The following is a 15,803-nucleotide window of genomic DNA, read 5'->3' on the forward strand; positions in this document are numbered from 1 at the left end:
ACTATGACTAAACCTAAATTTAACCCTAACCTTGACCTTAACTACCATCAGAGTAATGAGATGTCAGACTTATGGTGCAATCCCGAAACGCAACCTATCTGGATTCTAACTCGGATAGAAGCTCCCCCATAGGAACCTAACATCTACCGCTCATCCAAAGGGGAATTATCCCCCCCCCCCCACTGAGCTAAGGGGGGAGCTGGGATTCCCCTAATGATAACGTGCTGACAGGTGCAATGAGGTTGAGCTCAAACTTAAAAGCCAAGACAACTTTATTTCAATTTAAACTGCCTCATATAAAGTATTACCTATTTGGGTTTTATTGGCGTTTAGTCACGCACATTGCACAAGACATTCTGGCTTTGTGGCGCGCTATAAACCTCATATGTCTAGGTCTTAAATAGTTACACACCTCCTGGCAACAAAAAAAGATCTAAAACCATGTGAGAGACCTGAGCTCCCATGATGTTCAGAAGCTCTGACAAATCTAAAGAAAAATAACAAATGAATGTTTTGTCACTTCTTTTCCCTACCTCCATTTTCACCCCTGTGCCAAAGGAAATAATATTTGCACAGGCGTAAACATTCCTGGAAATCAATAAAGTCGAGTCAAATTAGGGAAGCCTGCTTAGCAGAAATGGAAGTGCAAATCGTCTCACTTTTCCAGGATTCAAATTCGTCAAAACAAAAGTATCAAAAGTAGCAGATCTACAAGCTCGAAACAAGCTTGTTGTGCTTTTGAATGTAGTATGATCAAGTAGGGCATTAATTTACAGATAAAAGAAAATGTAGGATTTGGAGATTTTTTGCCACGACAGCAACGTAACAACAGCTTCCTCGCGCTGACACAAACGGTTCTCTCGTTGCTTTCAACTGTTGCTACGGATGCCAGAATGAAGCACTCTCTCTCTCTGTAAAGGGCAGAGATGGTGTGAGGCTCTGGTGAGGCTAAAAGGAAAGGATTACTAATCCCTTCCATCTTTCAATAAAAGACAACACCCTGCAGTTATGTGTTATCATCCTCCTCACTGTGAGGACATAAAAAGAAACAGAAATGGTGTCTCTCTCTCTCTACACCACTCTCCTCCAGGGCCTATCAATAGCCTCACAAAAAAGATCAAACCCTTTTCTTTTATGGGTCCAGTTGTATGTATGCTGAGCGGAGGGGGCAGCTATAGAACCTTTCAAACAGACTCACATGCACTGCAATTCCGCAAACCTACAAGGAAGAAGTGGCACGACGTCGGGCCTGTGTGCTGCCAACTCTTGTGCGGTGTAAAATTTGATTTGGTTTGATTCGTAGTCTTTTGAATACAATTTCAATTACAAGTTTTGGTCATCTGAAATGTTTTATTGTTGGGCTAGTTTTAGTCGACTAAATATCAGGACATTTTAGTCTACTAAATGTACAGCTGTTTTTGTTGACGAAAAATGTATTTTGTCAGGCCTTGATGTGACGTGGTTGCGGGGTCCGCTCAAGATGCCGATGGGCCGCTTTTCCGACTAGCGTCGGCAGGTTAGTTACTCGTCGCAGTTACTGAGGTTATGTTTAGGGTTAGGGTTAGAGTTAGTTTTAGTGTCGGAATACCAGCCTGTCGGCACACTGATGCGGACCCGTGGTTGCATGCATGCCTTGAAAACAGTGAGCTTGTAGATCTGCTATTTTCAGAGCGCAACCACTTGTCCCTCCCTTTATTTCGTTTCGTCAGGGAAAATAGGTAGTAGACAAAACATTTTTTGTCAACCAACTTTTGACAAACCTTTTTTGACAAAATTAACACAGCCCTCGTGAGAGAATTAAGCCAATCCACCTCCAAAAAACAACCCAAAAACAAGCCAAGTCTAGCGAGAGAAATAAGCCAAATCTAACCTCGAATAACAAGCCAAAACAAGCCCAATAATATGGACACCGGGTTTCAGTTGTGTAAAGAAACTAAGTACATTTATTCAAACTTTTGAGGCGTTTTTGTCTTTTTTTACTGTCTTTTTTTACTTCAAGTGTTTCCAGGTTTCAGTACTTTTACTTCTACACCACAGTATACAGTATACGTATCAGAGGAAAACATTGTAGTTTTAACTCCACTACAATTATTTGAAAAACGCACAAGTAAAGGTGTTTGCACACTGCTGTGTTTTTCGGGCCGAATATCGGAGTGAATTTCGGAGCGCGCAAATAAACAAAATCAACCTCACGTTATGTCAGTCACGTTTGCACACTGCCGCCCGTTTCGTGCACCACTCGGTCCCTTGCTTGCTCTATCTCTCTCTCTGCGAAAACGCATTTCGCAACGAAAAACGCAGCAGTGTGCAAAGACCTTTACTTTGTAGATTTGGCTTTTAATTATTATAAAACATACATTAACCACTTCGGCATTGAATACATTTCAGCCATTAAAACAATAACTATAAAAAACTATATCAAAATCTGCCGTCAAAAACTAGGAGGGAGGAAGTGTGTTGGCAGTGGACAGGGACTGCATGGGTGGAGAGGGTGGGAGGGTGAAGGGTGGTGGTGGTGGGGGGGCCGCTCCTTCGCGGGGTCATGCCTCCGGGACCTCCCTTGTCAATATTTCATCGATGCAGTAAAGCCATTAAGCAGTCTAGACGGCGGGTCCGGTTGTTACGAGCTGGCCCTAAAGCACCTTCTAAAAAACCTTTCATTGAGGGGGGCCCCCCGTATCCATGCACCGCTGACCCCCCGCGACCCCAGGATGTAAAAGCTGCCGGCCCCACTCACTCACACTAAAAAGTAAAGTCTCTCTCCACTCCCTCGCCGCCCCTCCCCCTTCTTCTTCCTCACACACATACAGGGGCGTCACAAGGGGGAGGAAAGTGGGACTGAGTTACTAGGGCCCAAGGTGTTGGAGGGGGCCTTAATTATTTTATACTTTAGTTTAGTTATTGAAAAATAGCAGATATACAAGCTTGCAGCGCGGCACCGAGTGCCGCGCTGCAAGCTCGTAGACCTGCTATTTTTGAAAAGGTCGTGAAAATGTGTGCAAATCTTTGAATATGTGTATTTTTTTAAGCGAACATTTGTAACTCAAATTTTGCTTCTGGGTGGTCCCTGGAACTAAATATTTTGAGATGGGGGGTCCGTGGCCAAATACATACCATTTTTGGGGGTCCAGCACATGAAAAGGTTTGAGCTCCACTGACATCGAAACATGTTTTTTTTTTCAAAAATAGCAGATCTACAAGCTCGCAGCGCGGCACTCGGTGCCGCGCTGTGAGCTTGTATATCTGCTATTTTTCAATAGTTAAAGCACAGGGGCCCCACAGTGAATCCTTGTACCCAGGGCCCAGAATTTGGAGCGACACCCCTGCGCACACACACACACACACATGCAAGCACGCGCACACACACACACACACACACACACACACACACACACACACACACACACACACACACACACACACACACACACACACACACACACACACACACACACACACACACACACACACACACACACACACACACACACACACACACACACACACACACACACAGCCACCAAACTTTGTGCACCGCACATACTTCCACTCCTGGGAGGGGAAACCGACATAAAAGCTTGTTTATCTCCCCCGGGTTTCTTTAAGTGTCCAGATAGTGAAACACACACGCGGCTATAAGCCTAGACAGCGCACCGCGCCGTGCCGCGAGGCCGCCCATCGTTTCACTGACTGCTGAAGCCGCGGCATCTTTTTAAACACACATAGTGGTTCTCAAACGTTTCCATGTCAAGGACCCCAGGGATGTATATCTCGATATGTTAAAGGTGATACACCATGCATTTAAAAAGTATTTGTCATATTGTTTATGTCCCAAAAACGTTTTTCAAAAGGTTTGAGGCTAAATTACCACTCCTGAATAGAGAGCCTCTCATTTTTGAATGGCTCTCAGAGCATTTTAAGCTGCAGTACCACCTTTGGCCTGAACTGCGCCACCCCCCCAAAAAAAAAAATCTTTTTGAAAACATTTTTTTTTCTTCAAAAACGGCCGTTTATGACGTCACAAACGGCAGCAAATCTGGACAGCCTGTTTTGAGAACCTGTGGGATGCTTTTAACATCCAACTTCCCAAAACCAGAGAAAGAAAAACGGTCTGAAATGGGACTTTGTGAGGATAGAAGGTGCTAGTGGGACCCCAAAAAAAGGTTTTAAAATAGGAAAAGTGAATTTTCATGGTGTATCACCTTTAACTTTTTTTGGGGGGGATGCTTGATCATCATCGGCAAGCTCGAAACAACACGTTTTGAGCTTGTAGATCTGCTAGTCCTTTCATATATATTTGTTTTAATAATACCAATTGTATTGTATTATTGTATTATATCATTCTTATCGTTGATTTGTCACCTTTACAACGAGGTACAGCTTGTAAGCATCGGGCATTCGAGGCATGAGCTACACAGCCAAACGTGTGGGTAGCGCCGACCAAAATATTGCCAAAATGGCTTGCAATATACTGTTCTGCTGGCATTTACTCTCGTTTTAGGCTTCCCTGACACTGAGCATAATGTTAACAAAGTGTAAAAAATTGCCAATATGTGTTGTTTTTTTCTTTTCCTTATTACTGTGGGAGAGTGCAATCATTCAATGCTCCAAGCTACAAAGGTGAACACCAAAATAAAAGTACTGCATTTTGTAAATTTTTGGAGGGGCGCTACCCAGACGTTTGGCTATATTTCTCATTCTGAATGCCAGATCCTTACAAGCTGTACCTCGTTGTAAAGGTGACAAATCAACGATAACAATGATATCAAACACAATACCAATTGGCCTAATTAAAGGGGGGATATAATGGACCGAATGTTGGCAAAATTTGGGTTGGCACTACCCACACGTTTGGCTGTGGTGCTCATTCCACGAATGCCCGATGCTTACAAACTGTACCTTGTTGTAAAGGTGACGAATCAACGATAAAAATGATATAAATCACAATACAAATTGGTATTATTAAAGGGGAGATATAATGGACCGAAATCAAGTTTCCTTTCTTCTTGTGCAGAGTTTATATGAGGCTTCCCGACAGAGACGAATATGTACAGTATGCGGTCCGCAGACGCCCACATGAAAATGTTTTATACTGGGGACCCGCATAAGAGAAGTACAAATTATTCCACATTCCGCAGTTTTCTAGATCTTTCCTTTATCTTGTTTTTTATAGCAGCTCCACAAGCTCACAGTGCATTCAGTAGTGCAGCTATATTTCAAACAGCTAAAGATAAAATTAGATAAAATATACTAACCAAGTATTCGATCAATCAATAAAAAAAAGAATGAAATTGAAATCTTTGAAGAACGTTCGATGATTAAAGTTCTTCGAAAAACTTTGATGATTAAAGTTCTGTGAAGAAAGTGCTTCTCTGCCAAGTACAGCAGAGACATACAGATTATATACATTACATTCCCAGTTCCATAGACTGTATGCATTACTGCTGCCATTTGATACGTCTCTTACTTACACAAGAGAATGAGTCACTCTGTCAAAACACTTTCTATTTTGACATGTTTGATATTTATTTGGATATTTGATAGTCATACTCTTATAAAACGTTAACTCGTGGGAAGTTGGCACACACTCGTTTATACCTGCTGTAAAAGTGTGCGTGGTCACAGTAGCTATAAAACGAAACAGAAATCCTTACGAACGAACGCAGGACAAAGACAACTGCCCACGTACTATTACGTGTTCCACCAACTCAGAGTGTGTGTGTGTGCGTGTGCGCGCGTGTGGGAGGCTCAAACAAATGGTGTGTTAAAGCACGCAGTTGCTCACGCAGTGAGACACTGGTGAACAATAATGTCCACAGATTTGGCCGCGAGTGCATGTGCATGATAGTGTGTGTGTGAATGTATACTGTATGTACACAAGTGCATGTGTCTGTCTGTGTGTGTATGTGTGCATGTACGTGTGTGTACGTGTGTGTACGTGTGTGTGTGTGTGTGTGTGTGTGTGTGTGTGTGTGTGTGTGTGTGTGTGTGTGTGTGTGTGTGTGTGTGTGTGTGTGCGTGTGAGTACATGTGTGTGCATGCATGTGTGTGCGTGTGCGTGCGTGCGTATGTGTGTGTGACCCAGTGCTCCAGTGGTAATCCATCAGACTCAGTGTGTTTACATTGTAAAGTGTTACCATGTGCAGCTAGCGTCCAGCATGCTAAATGATAGCAGCGCTCCTAAAATCAGAAGGACTAATATCATTTTTTCCACATAAGTCGACCTCCTGGTGGCGCTATAAAAGGCAGATTAGAACAAATGCAGGCCAGACGCGTTTCCTTGGCCTTTTGGAAGTGCCCATACAAGGTTTTACACTGATGGGTGGAGTTATAGGTAAAAACACAAATTGGCCTTTTATAGCGCAACCTGTCGCACTCTGTGTTCATGATTTGAGGCATTTTGTTCAACACGAAGCACTCCTGTAAACTTTGGAAGCCAATCTTAGTCACTAAGGATAGAATATGAAAACCGTTGGTACGATGCCAAGCTTGTTCTTTGCTCATGCACGAGTCAAAAGACGATGTGGTTTGCTGTTATTATATTGTTTGCTGTTATTTAGATTTACCACTGCATTGTCTGAAGGATGCCAAACAAAAACAGGTTTTACTCTTATGTACCTGTACAAAAGACGTAACAATAAAGTACAACCTTGAACCCTTGAACCTTGAACCACCATGGTACTGTAGGTAAACAATAGATACAGTAATTTCTTGGCTGAACGACCCCTTTAAGCACCGGGGACAGATACAGTAGACGATGCTCTGAAAAGTGCAGACACATGAACAGCAGAACCTCATCTGCCAGGAAGGATTCTAGTAGGATTCATAATATACTGTAATTAAATGGCAATATACATCGAATCTGCACCCTAGGTATGGAGATGGTATCGAATCAGGACTGGAGTCAGTGAATCGTCCCACCCCTAGATTCTGGTCAACTTTCTGACCAGTGATTTATTCAACAACGTTGTTACACCTTCACTGTTCCTGGTCAAAAGTGACTACCATTTTGATATCCATTTGATGGAAATGTCTCTCACACGAGCACACACACACACCTAGACTGCTTTGCCGGTATGGTGCCACACAGTAAAAAAAAATTGGTGTCATACAAATCATACAAAAATCGAAGGTTTTCAGTCTTCTGTTGTACCACAGCGGGTGAAATTGCTCACTCTGTGCCACACAATGTCCAGAAGCACTCTGAGAGAGCAGTGGAGGCGAGACACCACAGGTGTTAATTATTAGACCGTTTCATTCAAATCCTAAAAAGAAAATTACAGTAAGTTTCAAAGAAACCCATTGTTGAGGTAAGAAAAAAAAAGTAATTGGTCTTGCTGCAGCAATCGGATGAAAAAAACGCTATATTTATGATTTGGGGGGGAAAAGTAGTAGCTCTAAAATTGTGGAGCATTAGGAAAATTCGATGTCTCGTTAGTCCGGCGTGCGGTTAGGGTTAGTTGGTTAGTGTTAGCTGGTTAGCGTCAAAGACAGTGTTAGTCAATGGGGAGAGACAGAAGAACGCAAAGTCGGAGTATTGCAATGTCAGAACAACGCTACACCCCCCTCAAATTGCACTGCTTGATGCCAAAATGGTTTTGAGTTCACAAGCTGGATTGTTGATGATGTACTGTAGCACAAGATCACAAAGGTACCGCATTGAAGGACAGAGCACAAGATTACAAAATAAAAGACCAAAATCTGCATTACTGTAGTAGTAAATAGTAAACCTCATATGTGCAAAACTTTGTTACTTTTCAGGATTCACGTTCAAAATGATCAACAATAGCAGATCTACAAGCTCAAAACATGTTGCTTCACGCTGCATTTCAAGCTTGTAGATCTGCCATTTTTTATGCTTTTGTGTGATGGTGGGTTCATTTAGACCTGGAACACCTACAACGTATATAGTGTATCCACCTGTTTCCGCAAGACTTTACTGTAGCATTATCTGCGGGACACTTCCGGTTAACAGCAGACATACAAGCTCACGTCGCGTCGCAGATGCAACCGTTGTGAGCTTGTAGATCACACTCGGCTGTGACACCGGAAATGCCGCTCGCCTTCTGCGTAATGCACGATGGGACGTTGGAAAGTTGTGGATACATTGAACCACTAGTTGTTCCCAGTGTGTGTGTGTGTGTGTGTGTGTGTGTGTGTGTGTGTGTGTGTGTGTGTGTGTGTGTGTGTGTGTGTGTGTGGGGACAGGGAATTACTACTTTGTGGGGACCTCATGTCCCCACAAAGATAGTACAATCAGAGGAAAAAACCTTGTGGGGACAAATTAATACGTCCCCACAAGGTGTTTAGGGGTTAGGTTAAGGGTTAGGGTTAGGGTTAAAAATGAATGGAATGTCCCCACAAATATAGTAGACTATGTGTAATGTCCTCACAAAGTAGTAATTGCAAACCTGTGTGCGTGCGTGCGTGCGTGCGTGCGTGCGTGCGTGCGTGCGTGCGTGCGTGCGTGCGTGCGTGCGTGTGAGTGAGAGAGTGAATGAGTGAATCTAATGCACAATCCCCGTAAAGCACCTTGGATAAAGGTATTAAAGATAAATCTATACAGATAAATATATCCATCTATACATAATTAGATACAGTATATTAATATCTACATATAGGAACAGCTAATCTCAACACATTTATCTTTGAATTCTTTCAACTCGGTTTTTCAGAAAACTCAGGCAGTTTTTACAGTCGGCCTCAGGTCTAAATGGGTTTACGTGGGAAGAACACAAAAGGTTAGTTAGAATATGGAGATAAAGGTTGTCTTGCCCGACAGGCATCAACGATATGTTCAGAACGCCTGAGTTGTAAATATTGTTAAAGCTATACTGTGTAAGTTGCTCAACTAGTGGTCTGTAGCAGTATAGCAAACCGCAGTCGCGTCTGCTTTTTTCGCCGCGGACCGGGCCTTCAGACCACCGCGTCCGCCTCGCCTCGCCGAGACGCATCCATAGAGGTCTCTCGTGTCCATCTACGAGCAGCGGTTGGGGAGTTACATGCTAGACTTCTAGACCAGTGTAAACAAAGCTGTTGAAGCAAGCTATTTCCTGAAGATACTGCAGATACGCCTGTGATTGGCCGGTAGTGTACCATGTGTTTATGATCCGCGATATGATTGGCCAACGTATACACAACGTATACAGATGATGCAGATGACGTCATTTTGCCGCGAAATTCTCCCCCCCTCACGGCTCATAGAAAATATATAAAGAGAAGGCTTTAGAAGCTGAAATTAACGGAGTGGGGGTTCTAAAACTTTAGCGAACAGTTAGGACAATTTTAAGATTTGTTTTATAAAAAAAGTTACATGGTATAACTTTAAGTCTAAACTACAGTATGTGCACTTCTTGCAGCAGTGCTGGGGAAGCAGCAAGGCAGCGAGCTGTACGCTGCTCTGTGCAGCCAGAGGGCTGCAGGACCTTCGCCTCACACACAGTGACCCCACTGACCTTTGAGCCATGGAAGCTCTTGCTCTTCTTGGCGTCGGAGAGGGCAGAGGTCAGCGAGCTGTTGGGCAGCGTGGGCAGCTTGAGGTGCTGGCCGGACAGCGAGGTGGAGCCTTCCTGCATCACCATCACCTGGAACATACCCACACACATACCATGATGTTAACACAGCCCTACCATCACCTGGAACATACCCACACACACACCATGATGTTAACAACCCTCCTGCATCACCATCACCTGGAACATACCCACACACACACCATGATGTTAACAACCCTCCTGCATCACCATCACCTGGAACATACCCACACACACACCATGATGTTAACTAGGGGTGGATATTGGCATGTTGAATGGGGGTCCGTGGCCATCATTTTGGGGGTCCTTCACATGAAAAGGTTTGAGAACCACTGACATAGTAGTCTCTCAAGAACAGACTGAGCTCCATTTAAGTGAAAAGGACCTTTTCTTTGACGATGGCTGGCCATCGTCAAAAAAACCTTAGAAGGATTCAAAATACACTTATAGAATCGGGTCAAAATTCTAATTTTCACGATTTAAAAAAAAATTGTTAAAGAATAAAATAATAATACACTATAATGTGTACCCGTTCTAAATGGGTTAATATTAATGTTCCATCTGATATGATTCTGATTAATACAAATAATCACAGTATACTGTAGGTGGGCTGCCACCGATGCAGAGGTTTTTGGCCAACGTTGGCTTATTTTCACTGGCTGTTTGCCCGCTATGGCGTTACAAGCTTGTAGATCTATTTTCACTGGCTGTTCGCCCGCTATGACGCTACAAGCTTGTAGATCTGCTGTCTTTGGCAAACCTTCCGACTATATATTTCCCGTCCATTACGACATTACGCCCCCCCCCCCCCCCCCCCTCCCCCCTCGGATAAGGACGCTTATAGCTTATAGGGTTCATGTGGTTAATTTATCTTTTAACAGATTTAAACTCTTGCGGTTATTTAGTAACGGTCCAAGGTGAACTAAAGAAGACCGCTTTTTTGTTTTGGTTGAGCCTTTAAGGAAGGCTAATGTATTAGCGGTTAGCGCACGGCTCTCCTCTGTGCCAAGAGCAGCACACGGCTACAAGGCACACATTGAAAGGGCCTCAGATTGCCTGTTATTGCTGGAGTCGCCTACAGACAGTCATTACACATGGCTAACAGGAGGGCCAGAGGGGGCAGAGACAACGATAACACAGCTGTTCCAATGCACCATATACTGTATGTAGCATAGCGCATCATGGCATAATTGCCCAAATCACCTTTTGGTCAAATTGACATTTATGCCCAAGTAGCTCTACTCTCCTAACTAGGGTTACCAACCGTCCCGTAAATACGGGATCTTCCCTTTTTTTTTAAACTAAAAGACGTGTCCCGTATTGAACTGAAACGGGACGCTCTTTGTCCCGTATTTGAAGGTTGGGGGATAAATATGAATGACGGGATGATTTAATTGAGAAATGACAGCGATTCTGTCTGTCAGTGAGCTTCCACTCTGCTCTCCTCTGAGACAAGTGCTGCATCCCATTGCTGAGTGAGGCGCTGCGCTGTTTGTAGGCAGCCCATTGGCTTATTAACACAGTGTTGCTAAGACACAGTCTCCGCCCCCTACACAATCCCTTCCCATGGGCTGTAGGTCCAGTCCACAAGTTGCCTGCGCGAGAGTGCGTGCGAGCGAGGCGAGCGAGGATACGACAGTACTCGGCTCAGAACATTGTTTAATGTCTTAAAAAAACGTGTGACAGAAGATTGTGTACAAACGGATTAGACATGAATCCATGATAGGTGATAGCCTAAACAACAAGGTGAAAAAGCAGGCAAGCAAGCAGAAAATAAGCCATGGATTGTATTCCTGGGACCACTACAGTAGTCTTGTCTGCCAACTAAAGTGACCCCAGAAAGGTTGGTATGTGAAATAACATAAGCATGCGTTGATTTTGTTTTTAAAACCTAATGGTTATTACTGTATGCCAATATGATTAAACTAGTGTTGGGTAACCAGAGAGTGGGCACATAAGAACCAGGTAGACCTAGGCTATATGTTTTGGAAAATTGAGAGAATTACAATATAGGACTACACTACATGATTTTAAGGTAATAGGTTAGGTGGCCCAAAGACACCCGAATTAATTGTGAAAGGAAAAATATCATTTAATATAGGAAAATACACATTTTAGCCAACTTCATAAGCGAAAATACACGATTTAATGGCGCCGCAAGTGTCATTAGGAGGTGTCCCGTATTTGAAACTCTGGGAGTTGGCAACCCTACTCCTAACACTGCTGCACCATTGTGCCTTATTGCCTATGTCCTATAGCCAATCAGAATGCTTATTACATTCCAAAAAATTACTTGGGCAGAAAGTGGTTCACAGCAAGTCAACTTCTTGACTTAGGCAGCAATGGTTTTGAATGCAACAAGCATTCTGGCTGAGAACATTGGCAACTGGGCAGGATAAATCAGCAGTGTTGGGAGAATAGTTAGGTAGATTCAGACTTTCTGACTCATTAAGCAGACTTTCTGTTCCTTATGTGGGCTCAGCATCAATTATTATGTTCAGTGTGCTTTGTTACATACAGTACAGAATGATTTGTCAAAAAAATCTATTAATCAAAGTAACTTGCAAACCTGTTTTTACTCAAAAAGCATGTTAGAAATCTTACTTTAGAGTCTTCTGAGGTTCTTTTGTGAGGATCTCGTTGCTGTGAAGGACAAAGACACATCGTTAGTGGACAGAGACTTACAGTGAATCCTGTACAGCACTGGAAGACTTTCCAACCTAATCTTCATATAATTATTGGTCCTCACAATTATTTGATATCGTTGCCATCAGGCCAGAAACCTCTTATCTCCATATTCAAACTTTGTGTTTTGTCGTAAATCAATGCCCTACCTACTACTTGATCACACCACAATGTCACAAAAAGCATCGAAGTAGCAGATCTACAAGCTCGAAACATTGCATGAAGCTGCATGTTTGAGCTTGTAGATCTGCTGCTTTTGCCATTTTTTTATTTGAATCCTGAAAAGTAACAGTTTTGGACATAATGGGGACATATACTATTGTTTCCTATTGAGATTGGCACATTTCCTTGGGCAACATGCCAAAATCACACGTCACACGGGTCTTTTTTTTCTGTTTTAAGCAGTGCATTTGAAACTACATTGCAGTGCACATCATGGGGTGATCACTGCTTGACTCCTGTGAATTGTTTTATTTTTGTATTTTCTATTTATTTTGTTGCCGAGTGAGGTCAGCCGACAAAGTGACGTGAGTGAGATGAAAAAACCTGGGTGAAATCTGCCAATCTCAACAGGAAACATCGGCATGAGGTTTCCACCCGACACACGATACAACAAATGTGGTATTTCTTGACCACAAAAAGTACAGAATTGTATTGAGATGGCGTAGTCGTTTAGAGGGTATGCGTGTGACATCATCATCATACCCAGAAGTTATGCAGGAACGCCTACTGAGTGCAGGCAACAAACTACTTTCTGGCCTTGACAGCCCATACATCCAAAAAGAAAATGGCATTAAACAACGTTAAACAACGTTAAACTCACTTTGCCACTCGATTTGCCACTCACTTTATGCAGGTGCATACCTATACTGTAGGTTTGATGTTTACCTGGCATCCTAGTTCCTTAGAAGCACTATACATTATTCTCTGCTGTACTTAGAGTATAGTAATTACTCTGCTGTTTGTTGACTAGAATTCATTGCTTGCTGTGCTTATCGCTCTGATCTGGCACTGAGGAAGAGGCTCTGGATGGGAGCACCTTGCTAAATGCCCTTAAGTGTAAATAGAACCACTCTGCCAATGAGATCACTTTGGCCATGTGTCAGAAAGAATCGCACACACACACACACACACACACACACACACACACACACACACACACACACACACACACACACACACACACACACACACACACACACACACACACACACACACACACACACACACACACACACACACACACACGTCATTAGCAGCAGTGTTTTTAAATGAGGCCTAACGTCCGCTAAAATGTGTCGGAGCGCCGCGGAGGAGTGAGTGATTTGACGGTACGTGCAGTGAAAACAAACGTGTTCTCCGATAACCAGGATTGAAGGCGCAGAGCGACCCGGGCTTCAAGCTGCCCCAGAACATAGATCAAACCAGCGTTGCCATTTCTGCTTAATATAAACTATTCTGGGCTTGTTTTTTTTCAGTAAAGTTGCTTGTAAATATTGGTAGTTGCAGGTTTTTCTCTTTGCTTTTCTACGCAGACAGCACAGCGACATAACACCGATGCCTGCTCTCCCCCTGTAACAATGTAGGCGCTGTGTAGCGTCTCCCTCTGTAACAATGTAGGCGCTGTGTAGCGTCTCTCCCTCTGTAACAATGTAGGCGCTGTGTAGCGTCTCCCCCTGTAACAATGTAGGCGCTGTGTAGCGTCTCCCCCTGTAACAATGTAGGCGCTGTGTAGCGTCTCTCCCTCTGAAACAATGTAGGCGCTGTGTAGCGTCTCTCCCTCTGTAACAATGTAGGCGCTGTGTAGCGTCTCTCCCTCTGTAACAATGTAGGCGCTGTGTAGCGTCTCTCCCTCTGTAACAATGTAGGCGCTGTGTAGCGTCTCTCCCTCTGTAACAATGTAGGCGCTGTGTAGCGTCTCTCCCTCTGTAACAATGTAGGCGCTGTGTAGCGTCTCTCCCTCTGTAACAATGTAGGCGCTGTGTAGCGTCTCTCCCTCTGTAACAATGTAGGCGCTGTGTAGCGTCTCTCCCCCTGTAACAATGTAGGCGCTGTGTAGCGTCTCTCCCCCTGTAACAATGTAGGCGCTGTGTAGCGTCTCTCCCCCTGTAACAATGTAGGCGCTGTGTAGCGTCTCTCCCCCTGTAACAATGTAGGCGCTGTGTAGCGTCTCTCCCTCTGTAACAATGTAGGCGCTGTGTAGCGTCTCTCCCCCTGTAACAATGTAGGCGCTGTGTAGCGTCTCTCCCCCTGTAACAATGTAGGCGCTGTGTAGCGTCTCTCCCCCTGTAACAATGTAGGCGCTGTGTAGCGTCTCTCCCCCTGTAACAATGTAGGCGCTGTGTAGCGTCTCTCCCTCTGTAACAATGTAGGCGCTGTGTAGCGTCTCTCCCTCTGTAACAATGTAGGCGCTGTGTAGCGTCGGGAGCGTCTGCTCACTGGGAAGATGCATTTGCGACGTCGCTGCGCGAACGAGGAGCTAAATTTGCAAGCGACGTCACAAAAGCATCTTCCCAATGAGCGAACGCTCCCAATGCTACATAGCGCCTACATTTTTACAGAGGTCGCAAATGCATCGCTGTGCTGTTAGGGTAGTGTATTAGTGAAGATGTACAGGCAACAGTGAGAGGGAAATGGGGAGAGAAAATGCAGTAGAGATTGTCAGGAACGGGAGTCGAACCTGCGATGCACTGTCAGGCTACAATATAGCCTAGGTGCCCGGTCAGCAAGGCCAGACAGTTCAGGGGCAGGCTGCAGGTTTTTGGGCTGGTTTTCTTATTTGGGCTTCCTTCCTAATCAGGTTTAGACCTGTAGTTACCAAACGTTTTCATGTCCAGGACCCCCAAATTAATATGTATTTGTGCACGGTAAGTATATGTCAAAGAGTATAAGAGTATAAGAGCATTTATTTAACCCTTTTAGACCTGAGGCCGATTCTAAAAACGCCTTCTAAATCCTGTTTATGGAACAATTTCAAATATTTATTCAAAAATCAAACCTTGGTTCGAAGTGAATCGGTGAACTTTTATTCTAGAGCTATGAACGTGTGATCTATACATTCTTCCAATTCTGAATGAATGAATGATTTTATCTGGAGGGCCGAATTGTCATGTGAAGCTTGACCAATCCTCAAAGTATGGTCTCATTGGACATTTTTAATCATCCAATCATCAGACCGGGACGGACGATACACACATATTCTGGATGTACGGGACAGATAAAACCTGTTCATTCTGGACTGGAATGACCATATATGGACATGTACGGGACACACAAAGCCACCGCTTCAAAAAACATTACTATACTCTACAGTAGCAACAACTACAGACCAAAAGGGGTTCACTGATTGAAAGGCATAGTTACGTACAGGGGGTTCCTGCTCTAAATGGGATAAAAATATATGGTTGACCGTGGGTTACATGGATGTCCAAGCTCCCCTGAAGCCCCCCCAGTGTGCCATGTGAGCAGCCCACCCCTCCGGGCCCGTCCCGTCCCGTCCTGTTGGACACTCCAGAGCAGAGGCTTTGGGCTCTAGGCCTCCGCTTCTTGGCCCGCGGCCAGCGGACCACCGCTGTCAGAAAGTGT

At 44.0% G+C, this 15,803-nt stretch overlaps 1 protein-coding gene across 1 annotated transcript in view; it reads right to left on the reverse strand.

The window, feature by feature from the left end:
* The window catches only part of mllt3 (MLLT3 super elongation complex subunit), a gene marked incomplete at its 3' end in the record, with an annotated part of 127,820 nt that overhangs the window by 54,083 nt on the left and 57,934 nt on the right, over positions 1-15,803 (reverse strand). The window contains 2 exon segments of the mRNA XM_080742221.1: positions 9,456-9,584; positions 12,138-12,176. Of these exon segments, the coding sequence (XP_080598347.1) occupies positions 9,456-9,584; positions 12,138-12,176 (168 nt within the window).

Source organism: Nannobrachium achirus, assembly GCF_963921795.1.
Source record: "Nannobrachium achirus genome assembly, chromosome: 14".
NCBI classification, from domain to species: domain Eukaryota; kingdom Metazoa; phylum Chordata; class Actinopteri; order Myctophiformes; family Myctophidae; genus Nannobrachium; species Nannobrachium achirus.